At 49.8% G+C, this 20,096-nt stretch overlaps 1 protein-coding gene across 10 annotated transcripts in view; it reads right to left on the bottom strand.

Annotated features, from left to right (window-relative positions):
* SLC39A14 (solute carrier family 39 member 14) overlaps positions 1-20,096 on the bottom strand; it is a 75,016-nt gene that overhangs the window by 22,492 nt on the left and 32,428 nt on the right. For 9 of the 10 annotated variants that reach the window (XM_025394046.1, XM_025394040.1, XM_025394041.1 and 6 more), the window contains 7 exons: positions 12,945-13,223; positions 9,355-9,541; positions 5,658-5,827; positions 2,967-3,089; positions 1,912-2,100; positions 1,589-1,796; positions 20-204 (listed from right to left, as the gene is read on the bottom strand). In XM_025394046.1, coding sequence (XP_025249831.1) covers positions 20-204; positions 1,589-1,796; positions 1,912-2,100; positions 2,967-3,089; positions 5,658-5,827; positions 9,355-9,541; positions 12,945-13,208 — 1,326 coding nt within the window. In that variant the 5' untranslated portion in view covers positions 13,209-13,223. Of the gene's footprint in view, positions 1-19; positions 205-1,588; positions 1,797-1,911; positions 2,101-2,966; positions 3,090-5,657; positions 5,828-7,746; positions 7,917-9,354; positions 9,542-12,944; positions 13,224-20,096 lie in introns of all 10 variants that reach the window. The other variant, XM_025394044.1, reaches the window with a different exon arrangement.

Below are 20,096 nucleotides of genomic sequence, written 5' to 3'. Positions count from 1 at the left end.
TGAACTATGGAATACTTACCATATCAGCCAGAGAAATATACAAGAACATTCCTCCAGCCAGCGCAAAAATCCAGTTGGCAGAGAAGTGGCTGCCGGCCAGGATGCCAAAGGCCAGACCCAGGTAGCAGCAGCAGGCAGAAAGGAAGTTGAAGAAGAGAGCCTGTTGGATGCTCATCCCAGCGTTGAGCAGGATGACAAAGTCTCCTACAGCAAGGAGAATGAAAAGGGGAGGATGATGAAAGAAGAGTCAGATGGACATGGTGACACACACCTGTCATCCCAGCTACTCGGGAGGCTCAGGTGGGAGGATCGCTTGAGCTCAGGAGTTTGACTCCAGCCTGGCAACAGAGCGAGAGCCAGTCATACGAGGTCTTGGGAGACAGCGTGCACTGATGACATCAGACTGCTAAAAGTGTGGGTAAAAAAAGTCAAGACAGCCCTAGACTCAAGACTGAGGGAACAAGACAGGCCCTTGAACTTTCTGTTCAAGACCTGTCTCCATTTGCCAAACTGGCCGTATACCCAGCCTAGAGGCTGAAAATCTTTCCCAGGATTTTAAAAATAGATGACCAGCTGGCACTGGCCTCCTCATTTCTCTCTGGATTCATGGTGAAACAGAAGGAACCCCCTTCCTCACGACTACCATGGAAACAAAATCAAGACTGCAGAAGTGAAGTGTCGAGACTGCGAGAAGTTAAGTGATTTGCCCAAAGTCACAAGTCAATATATGGCAAAGCCAGAACTTGACCCTAAGTTGTCCCTAAAGCCTCTGGAGTAATTACTGGCTTTTTACACTCTCCCTCTGATCAAACTAAGCCCCTCCTACCCCCTGGTTCATCCACCTGCCAGGCACCTGAGCTTTTGGAAGATTAATAGGCTAGAAGAGAGAGCCTTTACTGAGTGCTCAGAATAGCACCTGGCACATGGGAAGTCCCTCTCACCCTTTGCTTTCCTTTAATCCTCACTATCATTCTAAACCCGCCTCCCGTGTTCAATTCTTATTAACCCCACTGTATATGTGAGAACTGAGCCACTGCATACGGGGCTAACAGGAAACAAACACCCCTATAAAAACCCCATCATTTTAAATTATCTATTTAATTGTTAAGAAATGGTGATTAGGCCAGGTGCGGTGGCTCATGCCTGTAATCCCAGGACTTTGGGGGGCGGAGGTGGGTGGATCACGAGGTCAGGAGCTCAAGACCAGCCTGGCCAACACAGTGAAACCCCATGTCTACTAAAAATACAAAAAAAAAAAAAAAAAAAATTAGCCAGGCGTGGTGGCGGGTGCCTGTAATCCCAGCTACTTGGGAGGCTGAGGCAGGAGAATCGCTTGAACCCGGGAGGCGGAGCTTGCAGTGAGCAGAGATCGCGCCACTGCACTCCAGCCTGGGTGACAGTGCGACACTCCGTCTCAAAAAAAAAAAAAAAGAAACGGTGATTAGGGTCCATGAAGCTTTGGGAGCGTGTTAATCAGCTACAATAAGCACTGTGAAGACAGGGAGACGGGAGCAAGGAACCGGCCACAGGAAGGGGGCCTGCACCACCACCCGAGGGAGCACCAGTGGAACAGGGGACGCACACTTACCCAGCTCATGTGGGAACTCCTCACAGAGGATGGCCACCGAGGTGCTGATGCCTTGGAAAACGGACACAGTGAAGGAAGCACCAATGGCCAGGCCGTCGATGAAATTGTGGAGGCCGTCGCTCAGAGTGATCATCCAGGCCAGAGTGCCGATGTCAGAGTAGCGGACACCTTTCAGCCAGTAGCAAGCACTCTGGGAAGCCTGCAGGTCCTAGGAGAAAGCACACCCACGGGGCCCGCAGAGTCAAAGGCTGGACCGCGTGCCCTCAAGGTAAGCCTGACTCGACCTCTTAGAGGCTCCACCAAGCAGCTGGTGGCCCACTGACCTGCACAGAGAGCGAGCCCACAATGACCTTCTCGTCCACCACAGGCGCCTTGCCGTCCAGCTCGCTGTTGCAGTGCTGAGGAATCATGTGGTCCAGGTCCCCGTTCTGCAGCTTCTCCATCACCCCCTCTTCCTGGTCCTTCTTGGAGGGAAGTGTCTCAGAGGCATAATGGCTGTGTCCGTGATGATGCTGGAGGGGTGACAGGGAGGAATCAGCATGACATTCACCAAAACCACAAACCTGACTGAGCACATGCTCCGAGGAGGCGCTTCACACACTGGAAGACCTCAGCCCGACCATCAGAGAGGACACAAGCAGGTCACGCGCCCAGAAACGTAGCAAAAGCTGTTATATAAAGCCATGGTTGGGCACGGTGGCTCACACCTGTAATCCCAGCACTGTGGGAGGCCGAGGTGGGAGGACTGCTTGAGCTGAGGAGTTTGGGAGCAGCCTGGGCAACGAAGCGAGACCCTGTTTCTAATATCTATATATAAAGCCGCACCGAGTGCGAGGGACCTGGTGTCAGACAGATGTCAAAGCTGCCTCCTTGGGGTACACGCTTATTCCAGCAAGGCAGCCACTGCTCAAATATTTAGAGCTCCTCTTTTGCAATGGCTAATCTCACTCAAGTCGGCAGCTATTTAGGGAATAACTGCGTGCCAGCCACTAAAGATATCTTTTTGAAACTGTACTATAATAGTCCTGTTTCTCTGCAGCCTCATACTTCATACAGAATGAATGCATGTTATCAAGCTCTTCTCCCCATCCTGTAAAGCTACCAATATATTAAGAAAATCATCTAGAACAAAACAAAGGCGATAAACTACTGCTTAGTAGAAGGCACCCTGGCCAGATCTAGTTTCTGGTCTGGCCTCACTTCTGGCCAAATGCCCTCAGGAGGTAAAATGGGATTGTCTCCTCAAGAAATTCGAGTTTCATGAAATTGGTGATACTGGGCTAAGACCGTCACCACCACCACCACCACAACACATCGACATTTTTTGAGATGGGTGCTTTCCCTAGAAGAGCTTTCTTCAGCAACAGTTGAGCCTCACCTCATTTTTCTGCTTAAGAAGAATCTTCAAGATCTTCTCTGTGAAAAAGAAAAGATAAAAGCCCCCAAACACCACTGCAGACTTGGAGACATAATAATCTTCCACAGGGTTGAAACCAAAAGCCTGTGGACCCAGGAAAAGCAAATTAGTTTTAAAGAAAATAAAGCATCTTTACTGGTCCCCTCTTTACTCGTCTTATCTCTGAACTACTTCCTTGACTCTAGGAAAGGAGAGAGGCATACTGGAGTAACTCTGCCATCTACCCATCCTCTTTCCAGCAAAAATCTAGTCCTTGGTGTTTCCCTGATGTGACAACACTAAACCTGCCAGGTTCTTCTCAAGCTTATTTGCTGATGCAAACGACTGATCATCTGTAGAATTTTAATCCCAGAAAGAGAAACCTCCAATATGGTTTTCCACTTTTGATTTCTCTTGGTGCTTGGCTATGAAGGCATTCACTGCCAGCAGATTTCATACTGAAGGAGCAGACACTTGTATTTATTTTCATCTTATCTAGTGTTCCTGGCTGACCTGCCTGTAAACACAAAAGGAGATGGCGTAATTACACTTTCTAAAACGGGAAACCCATTTCCCAGTTAAATAATAAGAACTGCAGCATCTTCCTGACCGCAGACTCCCCCGTGACCACAGAACCAAGAAAGCGGACTGTGTTATTGCGAGCGTCAATTTTTGGGTTTTGTTTTGAGTCCTTTCTGAAATTGTCACTTATCAAAGAGGGAGGGGAGAATCCACTGGGAAGAGGACAGAAGGAGAAATCAAGAGAATTCTGTCCTAGGTTACGTTCCTGATTTATGGTGGGTTCTTGTGAACATGTTTAATGGCCTGGCCGGGCACGGTGGCTCGTGCACTTTAGAGGACTGAGGTGTGTGGATCACTTGAGGCCAGGAGTTTTGAGGTCAACCTGGCCAACATGGCGAAACTCCATCTCTACTAAAAAAAAAAAGTGCAAAAATTACCTGGGCCTGGTGGTGTACTTATAATCCCAGCTACTAGGGAGGCTGAGGCAGGAGCATGGCTTGAACCCAGAAAGCAGAGATCACAGTGAGCCGAGATCGCACCACTGCACTCCAGCCTGGGTGACAGAGTGAGACTCTGTCTCAAAAACAAAAAGTATGTAACGACTTGCTCCTATTTTATTTTTAAAAATTTTTGTGGGTACATGGGAGGTATATATATTTACAGAGTTGTTCCTCTGTTTTCTGATCGGAAACGGGCCTTGAATAAACTCCAGCCCTCTCATGAATTGGTCCAAAATAAAAGTTGATCCCAACTTCAAGGAACTCTGGGCTGTTTGTTGCCTTTCTGTTTTAAAGAGGCCAAATCCAGTCATTACCCTCCAGGGAAACAACACTTTATGTTTACTTTCCAGGGGAGTCAAATCATCTTGGGGGAAAAGTGAAGTGAAAACAGGCAACTAACACCTCTCTGCAAAAAGCCACAAAGGATGGTGAATGCAGAACCACAAGCTGAGCTTCAGAAATCCCAAAAGCTGGGTTCTCGGCTCAGGGATACGCACTCTGGTGCAGGTCAGATTCCAATGGGGTGAAACGTTACTTGTTTATCGATGCCATGGATTTAATCTAAGGATCCACTAGGAGGGAGCCAACTGACATTTTACAAAACACCAAGTGCTGTAAGAGGCACATGCAGTCATCTCTGCTTCAACTGAGGTGCTGTCCAGGCTTGCGAGACCACCCACAGGGAGACGTCCTGTGCTTATTGTAATTAATGGGTCTGCTGAGGGGATTACACCAAATTAGATGAACCATCAGTGCCTTCTTTTGTGGCAAGTTTTCTCATGAACTTATTAGGCAAAGGTACCGTCAAGGTATATAAAACCAGACAGTGTTTGACTTGCATTGCCTTTGCCCCAAAACTCTCTATGGACAATCTTTTTACTGAGACCTATGGGTTCTGATGATATAGGGGTTTGTTTGTTTTGAGACGGAGTCTTACTCTGTCACCCAGGCTGGAGTGCAGTGGTGTGATCTCGGGTCACTGCAACCTCCATCTCCTGGGTTCAAGTGATTCTTGTGCCTCCCGAATAGCTGGGATTACAGGCGTGCGCCACCATGCCTGGCTAATTTTTGTATTTTTAGTACAGACGGGGTTTCACCATGTTGGCCAGGCTGGTCTTGAACTCCTGACCTCAAATGATCCACCTGCCTCAGCCTCCCAAAGTGCTGAGAAAATAGGCGTGAGCCACTGCGCCCGGCTGATGATGTGTTTTAAACTTCTCCGTACCCAACGCCTCAATCTGAGCACCATAACTGAGCCAGAGTGAGCTCGCTACACTGCATCTTTTCACCCCGCACCAGACTGCACTTTCCGCACCAGGCACTCAGTGCTGCCCAAAACACTCATTCCACCCTCACAGCATCGTCCTGAGGCCGCTCTATTGCTCTCCCCATTTCACATCTGAAGAAACAGAGGCACTGTGAGGTCAGTGGCATGTCTAGGGTTACAGAACCTACTGATAGCAGAGCTGAGATTTGAACCCAGCTCTTCAGCCTATGCTAGGCTGCCTCTCCTAGCTCACGCCTAAGTTCTAGCTTCACTTTCCAAAAGGAAAGGGCCTCCAGGTGCCCTCTCTAGGCCTTCCATCCAAACGGAGGTCCTCCCACTGTGCCCGCCGGCGTGCTCCGGGGTGAAGGCCCTGGTTTGCCATACCTCCGGAATGAGCTGGAAGAGGGCGTTGGAGTAGAGGGTTCCAATCGCCAGAGCTATGAAGTAGAGCAGCAGCCTCTTGTAAAAGGTCTTCTTCATGAAGGGCACCACGCTGGCCCCCAGGAGGGAGCAGAGGGAGATGACGGTCACACAGAGGAGACCATATCCCCACACTGCCATGCGGAGGGAGGGCCAGCCCCACCCAGGGCAGGGAGAGAAGGCACGCGCCCCATTGCACAGCAACCACCATTTAGGGGGAAGAAGGTGGAGCAGATAAGGAGGTCGCAAGGAAAAGTTTGGTGGATATGAAAGGAACAAAAAAGAAAAATCAGAGAGAGACAAGTAGGGAGGGAGAGAGAAATAGAAAATTTGTTAGTGATTCAAATCTGATGAAATTTCCTTCAATCAGTTCAGAAGAAAGAGGAATTCAAGGTGGCCTTGGAATCCTGTGACTTCTGCCCCTGTGGCCTGGTGGCCCCAAATCATTCCTGTCAGTGGTGTGACTGGCAGGGCAGGGTGCTGCCTTGTCACACACCCGAGGTGTGCCCAGGCCTATCACAGAGGCTGTCTAGGACAGACTTTGGACTCGAGGGCTCTCTTTATAGGACATACAGGCATGTGGAAAGAGGCTGATCACTGTGCTGCTGCGTTTGCTTCTGCATGTCCATTTCATATAGCGCAGGGTCAGGTGACACCATGACCACATGGTTTGCTTTGTGCGAGATACAACCAAGCCAGATGTGCAGCGCAGAAGGGATGGAGAACGATTAATGAATGCCCAGAGCCCATAAAATTCAGTGTCTTAACCTATCAACTTCTTTGCTCATTTCCATGTGCTCTGAGAGGGGTTCCAACATAGAGAACAGAGTTCCAGGAACACCTTGTCACAAAAATATTTCCTTGAACATTTCCCAGTGTGACACTCCATCCAGGCCCAAAAGAGGGTAAGACAGAACCAGACCAGGATGAGACACTCCCTGGCAGGCCACAGGGGCGAAGCACACACAATTAACAGTATTTCCATTTCAGTAGGTCACAAGGCACTTCATTTCAAATCTTTAAAAAATTAACGTATTCCATTGCTGGAGCTGAAAAAATAGCCCAAGTTGAGGCCTCCCCTGCAGAGTGTTGTCAGATCCATGCAGAATTTTGAGATGGCACTAAGGTGGTTCACATTCAACCAGGAAGAACAGGCAAGGCATAGCATCCCATCTGCTGTTTTTTCTGGATGAGTCTTTTGACTGGGAAAGCCTGGGAAGTGGCTGACATGGGATCTTTGTGAAGGGCAGCGTCCACCACTCCCTAATGGGGTCAACCACGCATCTGTGTATCCTTACCCCCGACAGCAGCATCCCTGCCTGAGCTAAAACAGTGGGCAGACCGTCAACTTGGGTCTTATTTTTACAGCTCCTCTGTGATAACAATTAAACAACAAAATTAACATTTCAAAACAGTCAAGTCAAAGTACCAGGAAGTCAGTCCTTTTAGGAAAAAGTCAAGATGCAAGGTACGAAGGACGGAGAGCCCCTTCCATTTCTCTTGTCATTTTAATTTTGCTTGGTCTTAGTCTTTGTTCTATGTTTGGCTCTCTATGCTAGAAATGATGGCCTGCTCAAAATTAAAGAACACTCGCTTTTTAGGCCAATTCTACGTATCAGTTGGTAACCTCTTTTCCTTCCATCTCATTCCAGATGGATAAGCTCTTAGCGCCCAGACCTGAGTCCTGCCAGGATTTCTCCTTAGAAGAGAGCGAGTACTTAGCACCAAAGGCATGGATGGCAGCTGATAGCCGCAGCTTTCCTTTGATGCCCTATGTATGGGGCTTAGGAAGGGAGAGGAGACAGTCAAGTCCCCAGGAGGAGGGAAAATCGGAAGAACCTTGCATCTGACAGCACCTGCAGAGGCCAGAGGAGTGAGACGTGGGCTCTGAGATCCAGAGTTAGAAGTTGTTTGTGGCTTTGATACGAGGGACAGGTTCATTTCTCAGGTGGCAGTCACTGGGTGCCCTGGAGCCCAGGGTAGGGGAGGAATTGATTGGCTCAGCTGCACCGCCCCAGGGAAAGAGGACGCGCACGTTTCTGTTCTACTGCACCTCTGGGATGAGCTGGAATAGCGCATTAGACAGCAGCGTTCCAATGGACAGGGCGATGAAGTAAGTGAGCACACGGCTGAAAAACGCTTTCTCCGTGCAGGGCAGGACGAGGACTCCCAGGAGAGAGGCCAGGTTAATCAGTGAGACACTGAGAAAACCAAAGCCCCACACTGTGGAGGAACAAGAACAGACGAGGGCCTATATTACTGAGGGTGAGGACATTCCTGCTGCCTAGGGCGGGCCTGTTCTGAATTCAGGTGTGATGGGGGCAGACCGAGATCCACCAGCCCGTCAGTAAACATTCGCTGAGTCCATCTCTCGCCAGATGCTGCGGAGAAGCCTATGGCAACTATCAAAATTGCTATCCAAAAGAAACACCTTTTCCATGGAGAGACAGATGCGAACAGCATGGAAGCTTAAAAACCATACAAAGTAGGCCAGGCACGGCAGTGCATGCCTGTGATCCCAGCACTTTGGGAGGCTGAGGCAGGTGGATCACCTGAGGTCAGGAGTTCCAGACCAGCCTGACTAACGTGGTGAAACCCCATCTCTACTAAATACAAAAAATTAGCCGGGCGTGGTGGCACATACCTGAAATGTCAGCTACTCAGGAGGCTGAGGCAGGAGAATCGCTTGAACCCAGGAGGCAGAGGTTGCAGTGAGCTGAGATTGCACCACTGCACTCCAGCCTGGGCAACAAGAACGAAAGTCCGTCTCAAAACAAACAAAAAACAAGAAAAAGCTATATAAGTAAATAATGACAGCAGAAAACAGCGACTTGTAGTAACACAGACAATATATTCCAGGTGCCAAGAGTCAGGCAGCACACATTGGCCCTATGGGCTTAGGGCTATCAGGGTGTACATTCACAGCTCATGGCAATCCCACTGTGGCTGGATCAGGGATACCGGGATAGGGAGGGGAAGAAGGATTCAGGGGCCGAGAGCAGCCTCCGGGAGGTCTTAAAGGTAAAACTATAAAACCAAAGTAGGCCAGGTATGGTGGCTCATGCCTGTGACCCGAGCACTTTGGGAGGCCGAGGCAGGAGGATCATTCGAGCCCAGGAGTTTGAGACCAGCCTGGGTAACATAGTGAGACCCCGTCTCTACAAAAAAGTTAAAAATTAGCTGGCCATGGCGGTGCACATCTGTACTCCCAGCTACTCAGGAGGCTGAGGCAGGAGGGTCACTTTAGGCCAGAAGGTCCAGGCTGTAGTGAGCTATGATTGCACCACTGGACTCCAGCCTTGGAGACAGAGCGACATCCTACCTCAAAAAAAAAAAAAGATTAAAAAAACCAAAGGGTTGGGCCCCTGTGGTTCAACATAAAACAAAAAGTGGACCAAAACAGCATCCACAGGCTGCTCAAAAAGTCCAATGCTCTGAACATTCGCCAGCTACAGCCCAGGAGTCTGACAACGTGCTAGGCCATCCTTGCAAACACAAAAATTATCCATCCAATCATCGCTCCCCCTCCTGACACTGACAGCCTCATCCTGGTCATCACTAGTGAGGCATTCAGTGAGGAGCAGCAGCAGCTCAGCCTGGGAGTCCTCGTGAGCCCAGGGCGAGCTGGGAGATGGGCTCCTGCCTTCCCGGCCTGGCTCACCTTCGACAGCGCTCGGCCGCCCCTCCTCCGTCTGCTCATTCTCCTCGTTTTCCTGGTTCTCCGAGGTGCAGGCCCGGGAATCCAGCTGCTGGAGGATGGTGGGGCAGAACTCCTGGAGCTCGCTGCTCCCAATCTGCGACTGCTCGCTGAAATTGTGGGCAGCGAAGAGGTCTCCAGAACTAAAGCACTGAAACACAGGAAGGGCAGGAAGCCGCTTAGACCCCAAAGGTCAGGCCTTGCCCCACTAAACAGCAACCTACTCAGCCTGCCCAGAGGAAAACAAGAAGACAGAAATGTTCAAATTTCAGGGAATTTGTAGATTCATCTAGTCTAGGGATGAGGGCAAGGTGTTCCCTAAACTTAAAAAACTAGTAACTAATCCTTATGGCTCAGCCAGCCACGAAAGTTACATATCATAAGTACAACTATCGGTAAATGAGTGCCTGAGAAACTTTGAGAATGACAAGATTCCAATCATTGTCACCAAAGTGGCTGGGCATGGTGGCTAACACTGTAATCCCAGCACTTTGGAAGGCCAAGGCAGGAGGATCACTTGAGGACAGAAATTGGAGACCAGCCTGGGCAACATGAAACCCCTTCTTTACGAAAAGTTGAAAAATTAGCAAAGTGTGGTGGCACATACCTGTCGTCTCACCTACCAATGAGGCTGAGGCAGGGGGACTGCTAGAGCCCAGGAGTTGGAGGCTACAGTGAATGAGCTATGATCATGCCACTGCACTCCAGCCTGGGTGACAGAGCAACACCCTCCCTCTAAAAAAAAGAAAAAGAAAAAAAGAAAAACATTGTCACTAGAGTGTATGGTTTCTAGAAAACACCATTCTGGGGCTGGGTGCAGTGGCTCTCACCTGTAATCCCAGCACTTTGGGAGGCTGAGATGGGCAAATCACTTGAGGTCAGGAGTTCAAAACCAGCCTGGCCAACATGGTGAAGCCCCATCGCTACTAAAAATACAAAAATTAGCCGGGCGTGGTAGCTCACGCCTGTAATCCCAGCTACTCAGGAGGCTGAGGCAGGAGAATCACTTGAAGCCAGCAGGTGGAGGTTGCAGTGAGCCGAGATCACGCCATTGCACTCCAGCCTGGGCAACAGAGCAAGACTCCATCCCTCACACACACAAAAAAAAAAAGAAAGAAAGAAAACACCATTCTGTGTGTGTGCCTGAAGATACAAGCTTCGTACCAAATCTGGCTGCACATCACAATAGCCCAGGGCGCTATTATGTTAAAATGCAGGTTCCAGTTACTTCTCTGAAGCTGAAATATCTGAGGGTGGGGCTCTGCCAAAACTGTGGTGCTGCCCGATCAGCCCCACACATCCTCAACCATAGGACCGTAGGACGGCCCTCAGCCTGAAAGACATATATGTTCACAGAGGTTAGGGGAGGGAAACCTGAAGATTCAAAGTGGGCTGTGGCCGGCCAGCAGCCATCGCATGCAGTCACCTTGGGAGGTGGCAGGTAAGCGCTTCTCACGAACCGTTCCTGTGAAATCTGCAGCTCCACTTCTAATTATACTGTGTACATCGACATGCCAGGCCTCTTCTGAGTTCGGTCTCACATGGGCATATCTCTGAGAGTCAGCCCTCTCGGTGTGCTGCCAAAATAAGTGCCTGGGCCTCTAAGGCTGAGGGCTGGACTCCCGCCACCCCGAGATGCTGCTGCTATCCTGGTGGGTCCTGAGGCTCACGCAGCTGCATCACCCCGCAGGGGCACGGGGGCGTACTCCTCTCCGGCTCAGGTGTCTGCTGTGCTCAGGTCATTCTGCATCCACACCACGTGGTTCCCCTGTCCCTTTTTAAAATTTTTTCTTTTTGAGATGGAGTCTCGCTCTGTCACTGGGCTGGAGTGCAGTGGCATAATCGCGGCTCACTGCAACCTCTGTCTCCCGGGTCCAAGTGATTCTCCTGCCTCAGCCTCCCGAGTAGTTGGGATTACAGGTACCCGCCACCAAGCCCAGCTAATTTTTGTATTTTTAGCAGAGACGGAGTTTTACCATGTTGGCCAGGATGGTCTTGCTCTCTTGGCCTCGTGATCCACCTGCCTCAGCCTCCCAAAGTGCTGGGGTTACAGGCATGAGCCATCGCGCCCAGCCACCCCGCCCCACCTTTTTTTTTTTTTCCCCCCGAGATGGAGTCTGGCTCTGTCACCCAGGCTGGAGTACAGTGGCGCGATCTTGGCTCACTGAGGCCTCTACCTCCTGGGTTCAAGTGATTCTCTCACCTCAGCCTCTGGAGTAGCTGGGATTACAGGCACCCACCACCACACCTGGCTAATTTTTGTATTTTTAGTAGAGACGGGGTTTCGCCCTGTTGGCCAGGCTAGTCTCGAACTTCTGACCTCAAGTGATCTGCCTGCCTCGGCCTCCCAAAGTGCTGGGATTACAGGCGTGAGCCAGCGCGTCCAGCACCCCCATCCATTTTATCTCCACACTACACTCATCTTTCAAGTGGCAGCTGGAGGACATCCCATGCATGAGCCTTCCCTGATGATTGCAGCACACTCATCTCCCCCTCTCATTTCTGCATCCTGTAATTACCGTCCAACCCACAAAATGCAACACTTCATTTCAGCGCCTGCTGACTTTGTCCTCTGTTGGTTGAACTCCCCATCATGATAGTCAACTCCCTAAATATGACTCATTTTTCTCTATTTCTCACAACACCAGCACAGGGAACAAAGTCGATATATAAAGATTTTGCTGTCTGACTTATATTTGGCTGCCACAAATGGCCCCAGAGTCTGATTAGCAGAGATGATATGGAAGAAAGAACAGAGAATCCAAAGACCTGGCGTTCTAGCCCTGGTCTCTGCAGGGACTCACTGCGGGACCCTCGGTGTCCTCTCCTATAAAATACAGATAATCTCACCTGCACCTGCAGGGACTGCGGGCTCACCCGGGATGTAATGGGCTCTGTCAATGGTAAACTCTATGAGAAATACTGTCCCAGGAGTCATGTTTTCTCAGCATTTCTAAGTCACTCAAGTGTGGTTCTGGGGAAGACCCTGGGGGCGCTGAGAACTGCACTTCCAGGCTGCCTTTTGTTTTGTTTTGAGACAGAGTCTCGCTTTGTTGCCCAAGCTGGAGTGCAATGGCTCGATCTTGGCTCACTGCAACCTCTACCTCCTGGGTTCCGGCGATTCTCCTGCCTCAGCCTCCTGCATGGCTGGGATCACAGGCACCTGCCCCCATGCACGGCTAATTCTTGTATTTCTAGTAGAGACAGGGTTTCACCATGTTGGCCAGGCCAGTCTCGAACCCCTGACCTCAGAAAATCCACCCGCCTTGGCCTTCCAAAGTGCTGGGCTTACAGGCGTGAGCCACCATGCCCGGCCCCAGGCTGCCTTTTGTTAAGGGCTTCAGAAAACCTATGCAGGGGGTCAGAAGTACTGCAGAGACTCAGAATTTGCTGATTCAGACAACGGAGGAAAAAGAATCAGCCTGTCCACTCTATCAGAGACTTGCCTGCCTCATCTTACCTCTGCCACGCTGCCCTGGGCCCAACTAGACAGGGAACCCTGAGAGGCCAGAGACAGGGCTGAGCAGAGCTGCTGGCTTGCAGGGGAGCCTTACCGTGGAGAGGTTCCTGTGTCCCTGCACGTGCTGGGTGACATTACCCCGGCCCACTCCCACATCCAGGTGGTTGAGCAGGGCCTTCAGCTGCTGCAGAGTGAGGCTGTCACCCTCGCCATAGCGATGCATTAGATCCTGCAGGAAGGAGGCAGCGCTGATAGCTGGCGCACCCGGGGACGAAGCGTGCGCCCCAGGGGTGGTTCTCCATAAGCCAAGCAGGGTCAGCAGGAGGCAGCTCTGGAAGGGCGGGTGCAGCAGCTTCATGGTGACTGAATAAGCCTGTGAGAGAAAAAGGCAGATGAAGCTGAGGCCTCTCCCTGTGTGCCGGCAACTGCGCCGGGCCCGTCCGCCACACACTAAACACGGTGAGACTATCCCTCGGTCTCTGCCTCTCTGCTCCTTCTTGAATTAGCCTTTGAGAAAAACCGTTCTTTTGAAGGGACAGAATAAAAACGAATAAAAAGGACAAACTAAACAGGTTTGATTAGATTGAAAAATTAAAAAAAAAAAAAAACAGCAATGTGGTTATGATTTTATTTATTTATTTATTTATTTATTTAGAGACGGAGTTTCACTCATTGCCCAGGCTGCAGTGCAGTGGCGCAATCTTAGCTCACTACAGCCTGTGCCTCCTGGGTTCAAGTGATTCTCAGGCCTCCCGAGTAGCTGGGATTACAGGCGTCTGCCACCACACCCAGCTAATTTTTTTGTATTTATAGTAGAGATGGGATTTCATCATGTTGACCAGGCTGGTCTCAAACTGGTGACCTCAGGTGATCCACCCACTTCGGCCTCCCAAAGTGCTGGAATTACAGGCGTGAGCCACTGCGCCCAGCCAGTTACGATTTTTTAGAAGTCCTTTTAGAGGTACTGAAATAACCATGAATTTAACATCCTTATATCTGGGGTCTGCTTCAAAATAAAGGAGGGGGTATGAGCACGGGGGTGTGGATGAGACATGATCAGGCATGAGCTGACATTCACTGGAACGAAGAGACAGGTAGATGGGAATTCATCAGACTCTCTGTCTAGTTTTGTTTTTGTTTCTGTTTTAGACAGTCTTTCCGTTTCCCAGGCTAAAGTGCAGTGGTGTGATCTCGGCTCACTGCAACCTCTACCTCCCAGGTTCAGGCAATTCTCTTGCCTCAGCCTTCTGAGGACCTGGGATTACAGGCACCCGCCATCACGCCTGGCTAATTTTTGTATTTTTAGTAGAGATGGGGTTTCACCATGTTGGCCCGCTGGTCTCGAACTCCTGGGCTCAAGTGATCCACCCACCTCGGCCTCCCAAAGTGCTGGGATTATAGGCGTGAGTCACTGTGCCCGGACCTGTCTACTTTTATATATGTTTGAAATCCTCTGAAATAAAGCTGTTAAAAAATAAACATCAGCTGGGCGCTGTGGCTCACACCTGTAATCTCAACACTTTGGGAGGCTGAGGTGGGTGGATCACAAGGTCAGGAGTTCGAGACCAGCTTAGCCAACATGGTGAAACCCCATCTCTACTAAAAATACAAAAAATTAGCCAGGCATGGTGGTGCACATCTGTAATCCCTGGAGGCTGAGGCAGGAGAATCACTTGAATCTGGGAGACTGAGGTTTGCAGTGAGCCAAGATCGCACCATTGCACTCTAGCCTAGGTGACACAGCGAGACTCCGTCTCAAAATAAATAAATAAATAAACAAACAAACACCATAACTAAAAAAGAAAAATTACAGACTGGCAAACATATATACCATTTGACATGACATAGTTTTATTTCTATACTGTATAAATCACTAAACACATACAAAACACTCAGCCTCTCTATAGTATTGAGAATATAAATGTAAAACTTGGCTGCTTCCATTTTGCTACTTATTAAAATAGCAACATAGCTTTTTTTTTTTTTTTTTTTTTTTTTGGGGTTTTACTCTTGTTGTCCAGGCTGGAGTGCAAGGATGCCAACTCGGCTCACTGCAACCTCCGCCTCCCAGGTTCAAGCAATTCTCCTGCCTCGGCCTCCCGAGTAGCTGGGATTACAGGCGCCGGCCACTATACCCGGCTAATTTTGTATTTTTAGTAGAGACAGGGATTTACCATATTGGTCAGGCTGGTCTTGAATTGCTGACCTCAGATGAGTCACCTGCCTCGGGCTCCCAAAGTGCTGGGATTACAGGCATAAGCCACCGCGCCCAGCCAGATTTTTTTAAGATAAAACATTTCATGTCAATGAGGCTAAGCAATAGAATAAGATACCAGTGACTGGATAAACAATGGGACTCTTGAAAAGCTATGTGATAATGAAAATATATAAATCCCTCAATTAACAATTAAATAATTAATTAATTTGCTCTAATAGAAGTAATCCAAAAGTAAAAAGGCTATGTGCAGAAAGATGTGTCATGGGTCAAGTAAATCATATCAGTTTCACGGAATATTATGCAGCTATAAATGAGTCATGGCATAATGGCAAGTTAAAAAGCAGAGCAATTATTTGGCAGAGTTTAGAACTGAGAAAGAACACAGACAAATGAGGCCGGGCACAGTGGCTCACGCTTGTAATCCCAACACTTCAGAAGGCCAAGGCGGGTGGATCATTTGAGCTCAGGAGTTCAAGACCAGCCTGGCCAACGTGGTGAAATCCCGTCTGTAGTAAAAATATGAAAATCAGCCAGGCACACACAATCCCAGCTACTTGGGAGGGTGAGGCAGGAGAGTCGCTTGAACCCAGGAGGCGGAGGTTGCAGTGAGCCGAGATAGTGCCACTGCACTCCAGCCTGGGCGACAGAGCAAGACTCCATATCAAAAAAAAAAAAAAAAAAAAGAGAAAGAGAAAAAGAAAGAACAGACAAACGAAAGCTTAAAGTAAGATTGATGATGATTTTTCTTTTGTTAACCATCTCCCGTAGTATGGTTATAATTTCATTAGTGATCTAAACAAATTATCAAGAGGGGAAAATGAGTCTCCTTGCTTCAGACCAAGAAGCAGCCAATCACTGCAGCCATTTCTTCCCCAGGCACCCAGGGCTCAGGCACTAATCTCAGTACATCACACGCCCTGGGGCTTTGCTTATGACAGAGGAAGAGCAGCAGAGAGGCTGAGAGCAGGCTTGCCTGAATCCTGGCTCTGCCACTTACCAGCAGTGTGATCTTGGATAAATTATTTAACTCGAGTCAATATTCTAGAATCACTCAAAGCAGCGATGCAGCTTATCATGGCCTTCAGTGTCAGACAAACCTACCTTGAATTTCTACACAGCTGCTTATAAGTAACTACAGACAAGCAACCCGGGTCTCCCTCTGTCCTCAGTTTTTTCATCTATAAAATTGGTATCCACCTCATTAGATCACTTTGAGGATCTAACAGCACAAGCTATGGCAAGGCCCTTGCTAAGCTTGCCTGAACCACATAGAAAGCACTCAATAAAATTTAGCTATAATAATTATAAGACTTATAATCAGCAGGGTTCCCAACTCTGACTCCCTCAGCCCAAACATTAGGCTGCTAGTGGAACTGTCAGGAATATCCTGTGGCAAACTAAAGTATCTTAACTCCAGGCCCTGGGGCACACACACCACATAAGTCCCCTACTGTGATATTGCCAGGGACATTACATGCTTTAGGATCCACGTATGGGGCACGTACAGAATCTGGGGACATAAAATATCACTCTTCAGTGGAATATATACTTTGAGTCCACATGGATGGATTCGGCATCAGCCACAATGACGGTTTGTACAAGTGCTACTTTGAGATTCACAACTCTCAAATCTCTACCAAGAGACAAATGTTAAATTTTGGCGAGCAGGGTGGATCTTAGGCAAGAATGACTAAAAACCTGTTGTACAAAGAAAGCAGTTATCCATCGGAGCAGACTGTGAACTGTCGATGGCATGAGTTGTGCTGTCAAAACAAGGGGGAGGTCTGCCTGCATTTAGAAAAGAAAAGGCAAAGAGATGACGGACAGCAGCTAGCATTTACCAAGCGCAGACCTTGCTAAGCACTTGGCATTCCCCAGTTCCTTTAACAGAAGCTGGGAAATTTACACCACGCAACAGACAAGGACACTGGGGTTCAGAGATTAGGAAACGTGACCCACAGAAGCAAGCAGCAAAGCCAGAAGTTGAATTGCTTTGTAAATTGAAGCCCGGTCTGAATGACGTTAAATTCAATGCTTTCTTAACCACCATGCCCTCTGCACGAAGACATAAAAATACACATCCTGGAACCCATGGAGATCCACAAACTCCTGCATGTCTCTGTGCAGGTCTTTCCCAATGTCTAACAGCCCCAATAAGCATCCAGATCTTGGCTTACAACGCCCTGCAATGCTATGAAGGGACAGCCCCGGGTAGCCTTTGGAGGACAGACTGTGTCACAGTGCTCGTGCCCTGGGGCCACTTCAACAAGATAAACCAACAGATGTTCCCCCCTCAGCTGCATTTCTCAAACTTATTTGCTGTAACTTCAAACCCCAAAAGACTTCAGGTGTGGGAAACTCAGGGTGATTTTAGCAGCTTTACCTGGCTGGTATTCACTTAGAGGTGAGCATTTATGAAGCATTTACTTTTCCCAGACCCAGTGGCCCCTCGGCCCCTCAGGTGGCGGCTATGACAGCCTGGAGTGCTAGGGAAGAGGCACCTTCAGGTTGGACCTTCAGAAGAATGAGCCCACAAGAGCACCTTCGCTTCTCCCAGGTGACCTTTTCTCCCCCGCAGCATAGCTGCTCTTTCCTCCAGGACATGTGATGCACTGGGCATTGACGCCCACGAGACAGCATCCAGGCTCAGGTCTAGACCTGTCTCCATGGGGTGTGCAGATTCACAAGCAGAGCCCTCCTGCCTGGCCAGCGCTTGAGATACGCACTCACGCACAAGGGTTAGGGAGGATCTAGGACTGCGAGTGACACTCAAGTCCACGTGACCCCGGCCTTTTGGCAGGCATGAAAGGGGAGTTTTCTGCTCCGGTGGAGTTTTGTTTTCTTCTTAACTACAAGTTATTTTTAGCAGGGAAAAGGTTTGTAAAAAGTATTAGAGAGGAAAGAAAGAAGAGGGAACCACACACAGCGGTTGATGCTGCCGGGACAGGGAGGCTGGGCAGGGGTCCGCGTGCGTGGCCCCAGCTGCAGGAGGAAGCCCCACGCCAGGTTCCATTCCATATGTGGCCCCTGGAGAGCCGCTCCAGTCCCCCCAGGGTGTTGGGCCAGCTGCCCTCAAGTAAGGACAGACACCTCTCAGGGGCAGGAAGACAAGTGGGAAGGAGACAAAATGAAGTGTGCTGTGGCCTGGGAACGCCTCCAGGCCAGCTCTTCCTGCTGGAGCGAGACTAGAATCTCTCTGCCCGAGTGTGCACTTGCCTCGGGGTCAAAGAAGTAAAATTATTTTAGTGCCCTCCTTCTGTGTCTAAGGTGCCAGACCCAACTCTGGGGGAGGTGGGAGGGAGACACAGAAGAAAGCAACACCTGTTCTGGAACCCTCTGTGGAAGCTCAGAAGTTGCCTTACCATCCAGAGGCCCATAATTGGAATTCCACCCACCATTGCCCTTCACTTGGTCCAGAAGTAGCTCTGCCTAGAAGCGGCACTTCTGTCCTGCACGGACACACCTGTGATGCTCAGCTTGCCGCATTCTTTTCTAAGCCCACCTCCCCTCTTGAGAGGAGCAAACATTCACTTCTGTGATGCTGGGTCTGCAGGCTGGGCACAGATGTGAGAACAGGCAACAGAAACCAACAAGGCCTCGGAGCAGCCGGGCATCCGCTTGTCCCCTCCCTTTCCTGACAACCCCCCCACTGCAGCCCCGTTCCACTGGCCAGGGAGTCCAACACTCCTGCTCTCAGATTCTGAGTGCAGAAGCAAAACATGAAAACTAAGCTCCAATGCTCCAGAGACAAACGTGCCCAATTCAGACGATTTCTGAGGCCAAGAGGCTGTGTGTCTGCCCTCTGTCCCCTCGTGCCCACTGTGTCCCGCCAAGCACAGGCTGTGTGAATGCATAGGACATCGCCAGGGTGGGGCTCTTACACGGGGTCAGAGTCAGCTGCAGGCTCTAGGGTGGCAGTCGGTTTGAAGGCAGTCTAAACTGGGGTTTTATGAAGCACTTCACTTAAAATTATGAGAAGGCTGACGGTCTACACAAAGAAAGACCACAGGGTTGCAGGGGTGGGTGAGGGAGTGGAGGGGGCAGCCAAGTAGAAGCCAGGCTGATAGAAATTATGTTCCCCAGAGCTCTTGGTTCCACCACGGACTGGCCTCAGTGAATCATCCTAAGACTTCCCCGCAAACTGTCTTCTCAAAGGACGTAAAATGAGCCATCTGGTTCTCATATATTCCTCAGGGACAGAGAAAGGGGTCTCTCAGGGACCCATGGTCCTGCCTGGCACATCACCCAGGCTTATGACCATCCACAAGACAGTAATTACAAAGGCAGCTCCCACCACTCCCTTGGGGTTCTCTCCCAGGAAAACAGCTCATTTCTGCATCAGTCCTTCAAGCAGATGCGCTTTCTCCACTCTCCGATCCCTGCCCCACTCTAGGGCTGTGACCGCTGAGCCTGATAGGAATGTATCTCCAGCTAGCAGATACCCGCTAGCAGATAACCATGGCTCAAGGTTAGCTCTCCGTGACTCACACAATAGCAAAAGGCCCTGAGTGAGCCAAGAGCCATCTGGAGCCCAGGCATAAGGAAAAACCCTGACAAGTTGCAGACAAAGGACAAAGCCAGGCCTCAGGGTGGAAGGTGGAGGTCTTAAGGAATAAAAAAAAAAATCAAGGACTACTTGTCTTGAGGACTGCGGGTGCTAGTGGCCTGGGAAGTGCCGCCTGGCAATGGAAGGCCCACGGACGTGAATCTGAAGCCCAATTTTCGGTGGGACTACAAGTGACATATTATTACAATGAACCCATATCCTTAGCTTGAAAAGAAGAGAACAGGCTGGGCACGGTGGCTCACACCTATAATCCCAGCACTTTGGGAGGCCGAGGCGGGCAGATCACGAGGTCAGGAGATCAAGACCATCCTGGCGAACACTGTGAAACCCCGTCTCTACTAAAAATACAAAAAAATTAGCCGGGGGTGGTGGCGGGCGCCTGTAGTCCCAGCTACTCGGGAGGCTGAGGCAGGAGAATGGCAAGAACCCCGCGGGCGGAGCTTGCAGTGAGCGGAGATCGC

The sequence above is a fragment of the Theropithecus gelada genome, chromosome 8 (genome assembly GCF_003255815.1).
Source record: "Theropithecus gelada isolate Dixy chromosome 8, Tgel_1.0, whole genome shotgun sequence".
NCBI classification, from domain to species: Eukaryota; Metazoa; Chordata; class Mammalia; order Primates; family Cercopithecidae; genus Theropithecus; species Theropithecus gelada.
This window is presented reverse-complemented; position numbering and strand designations above follow the sequence as displayed.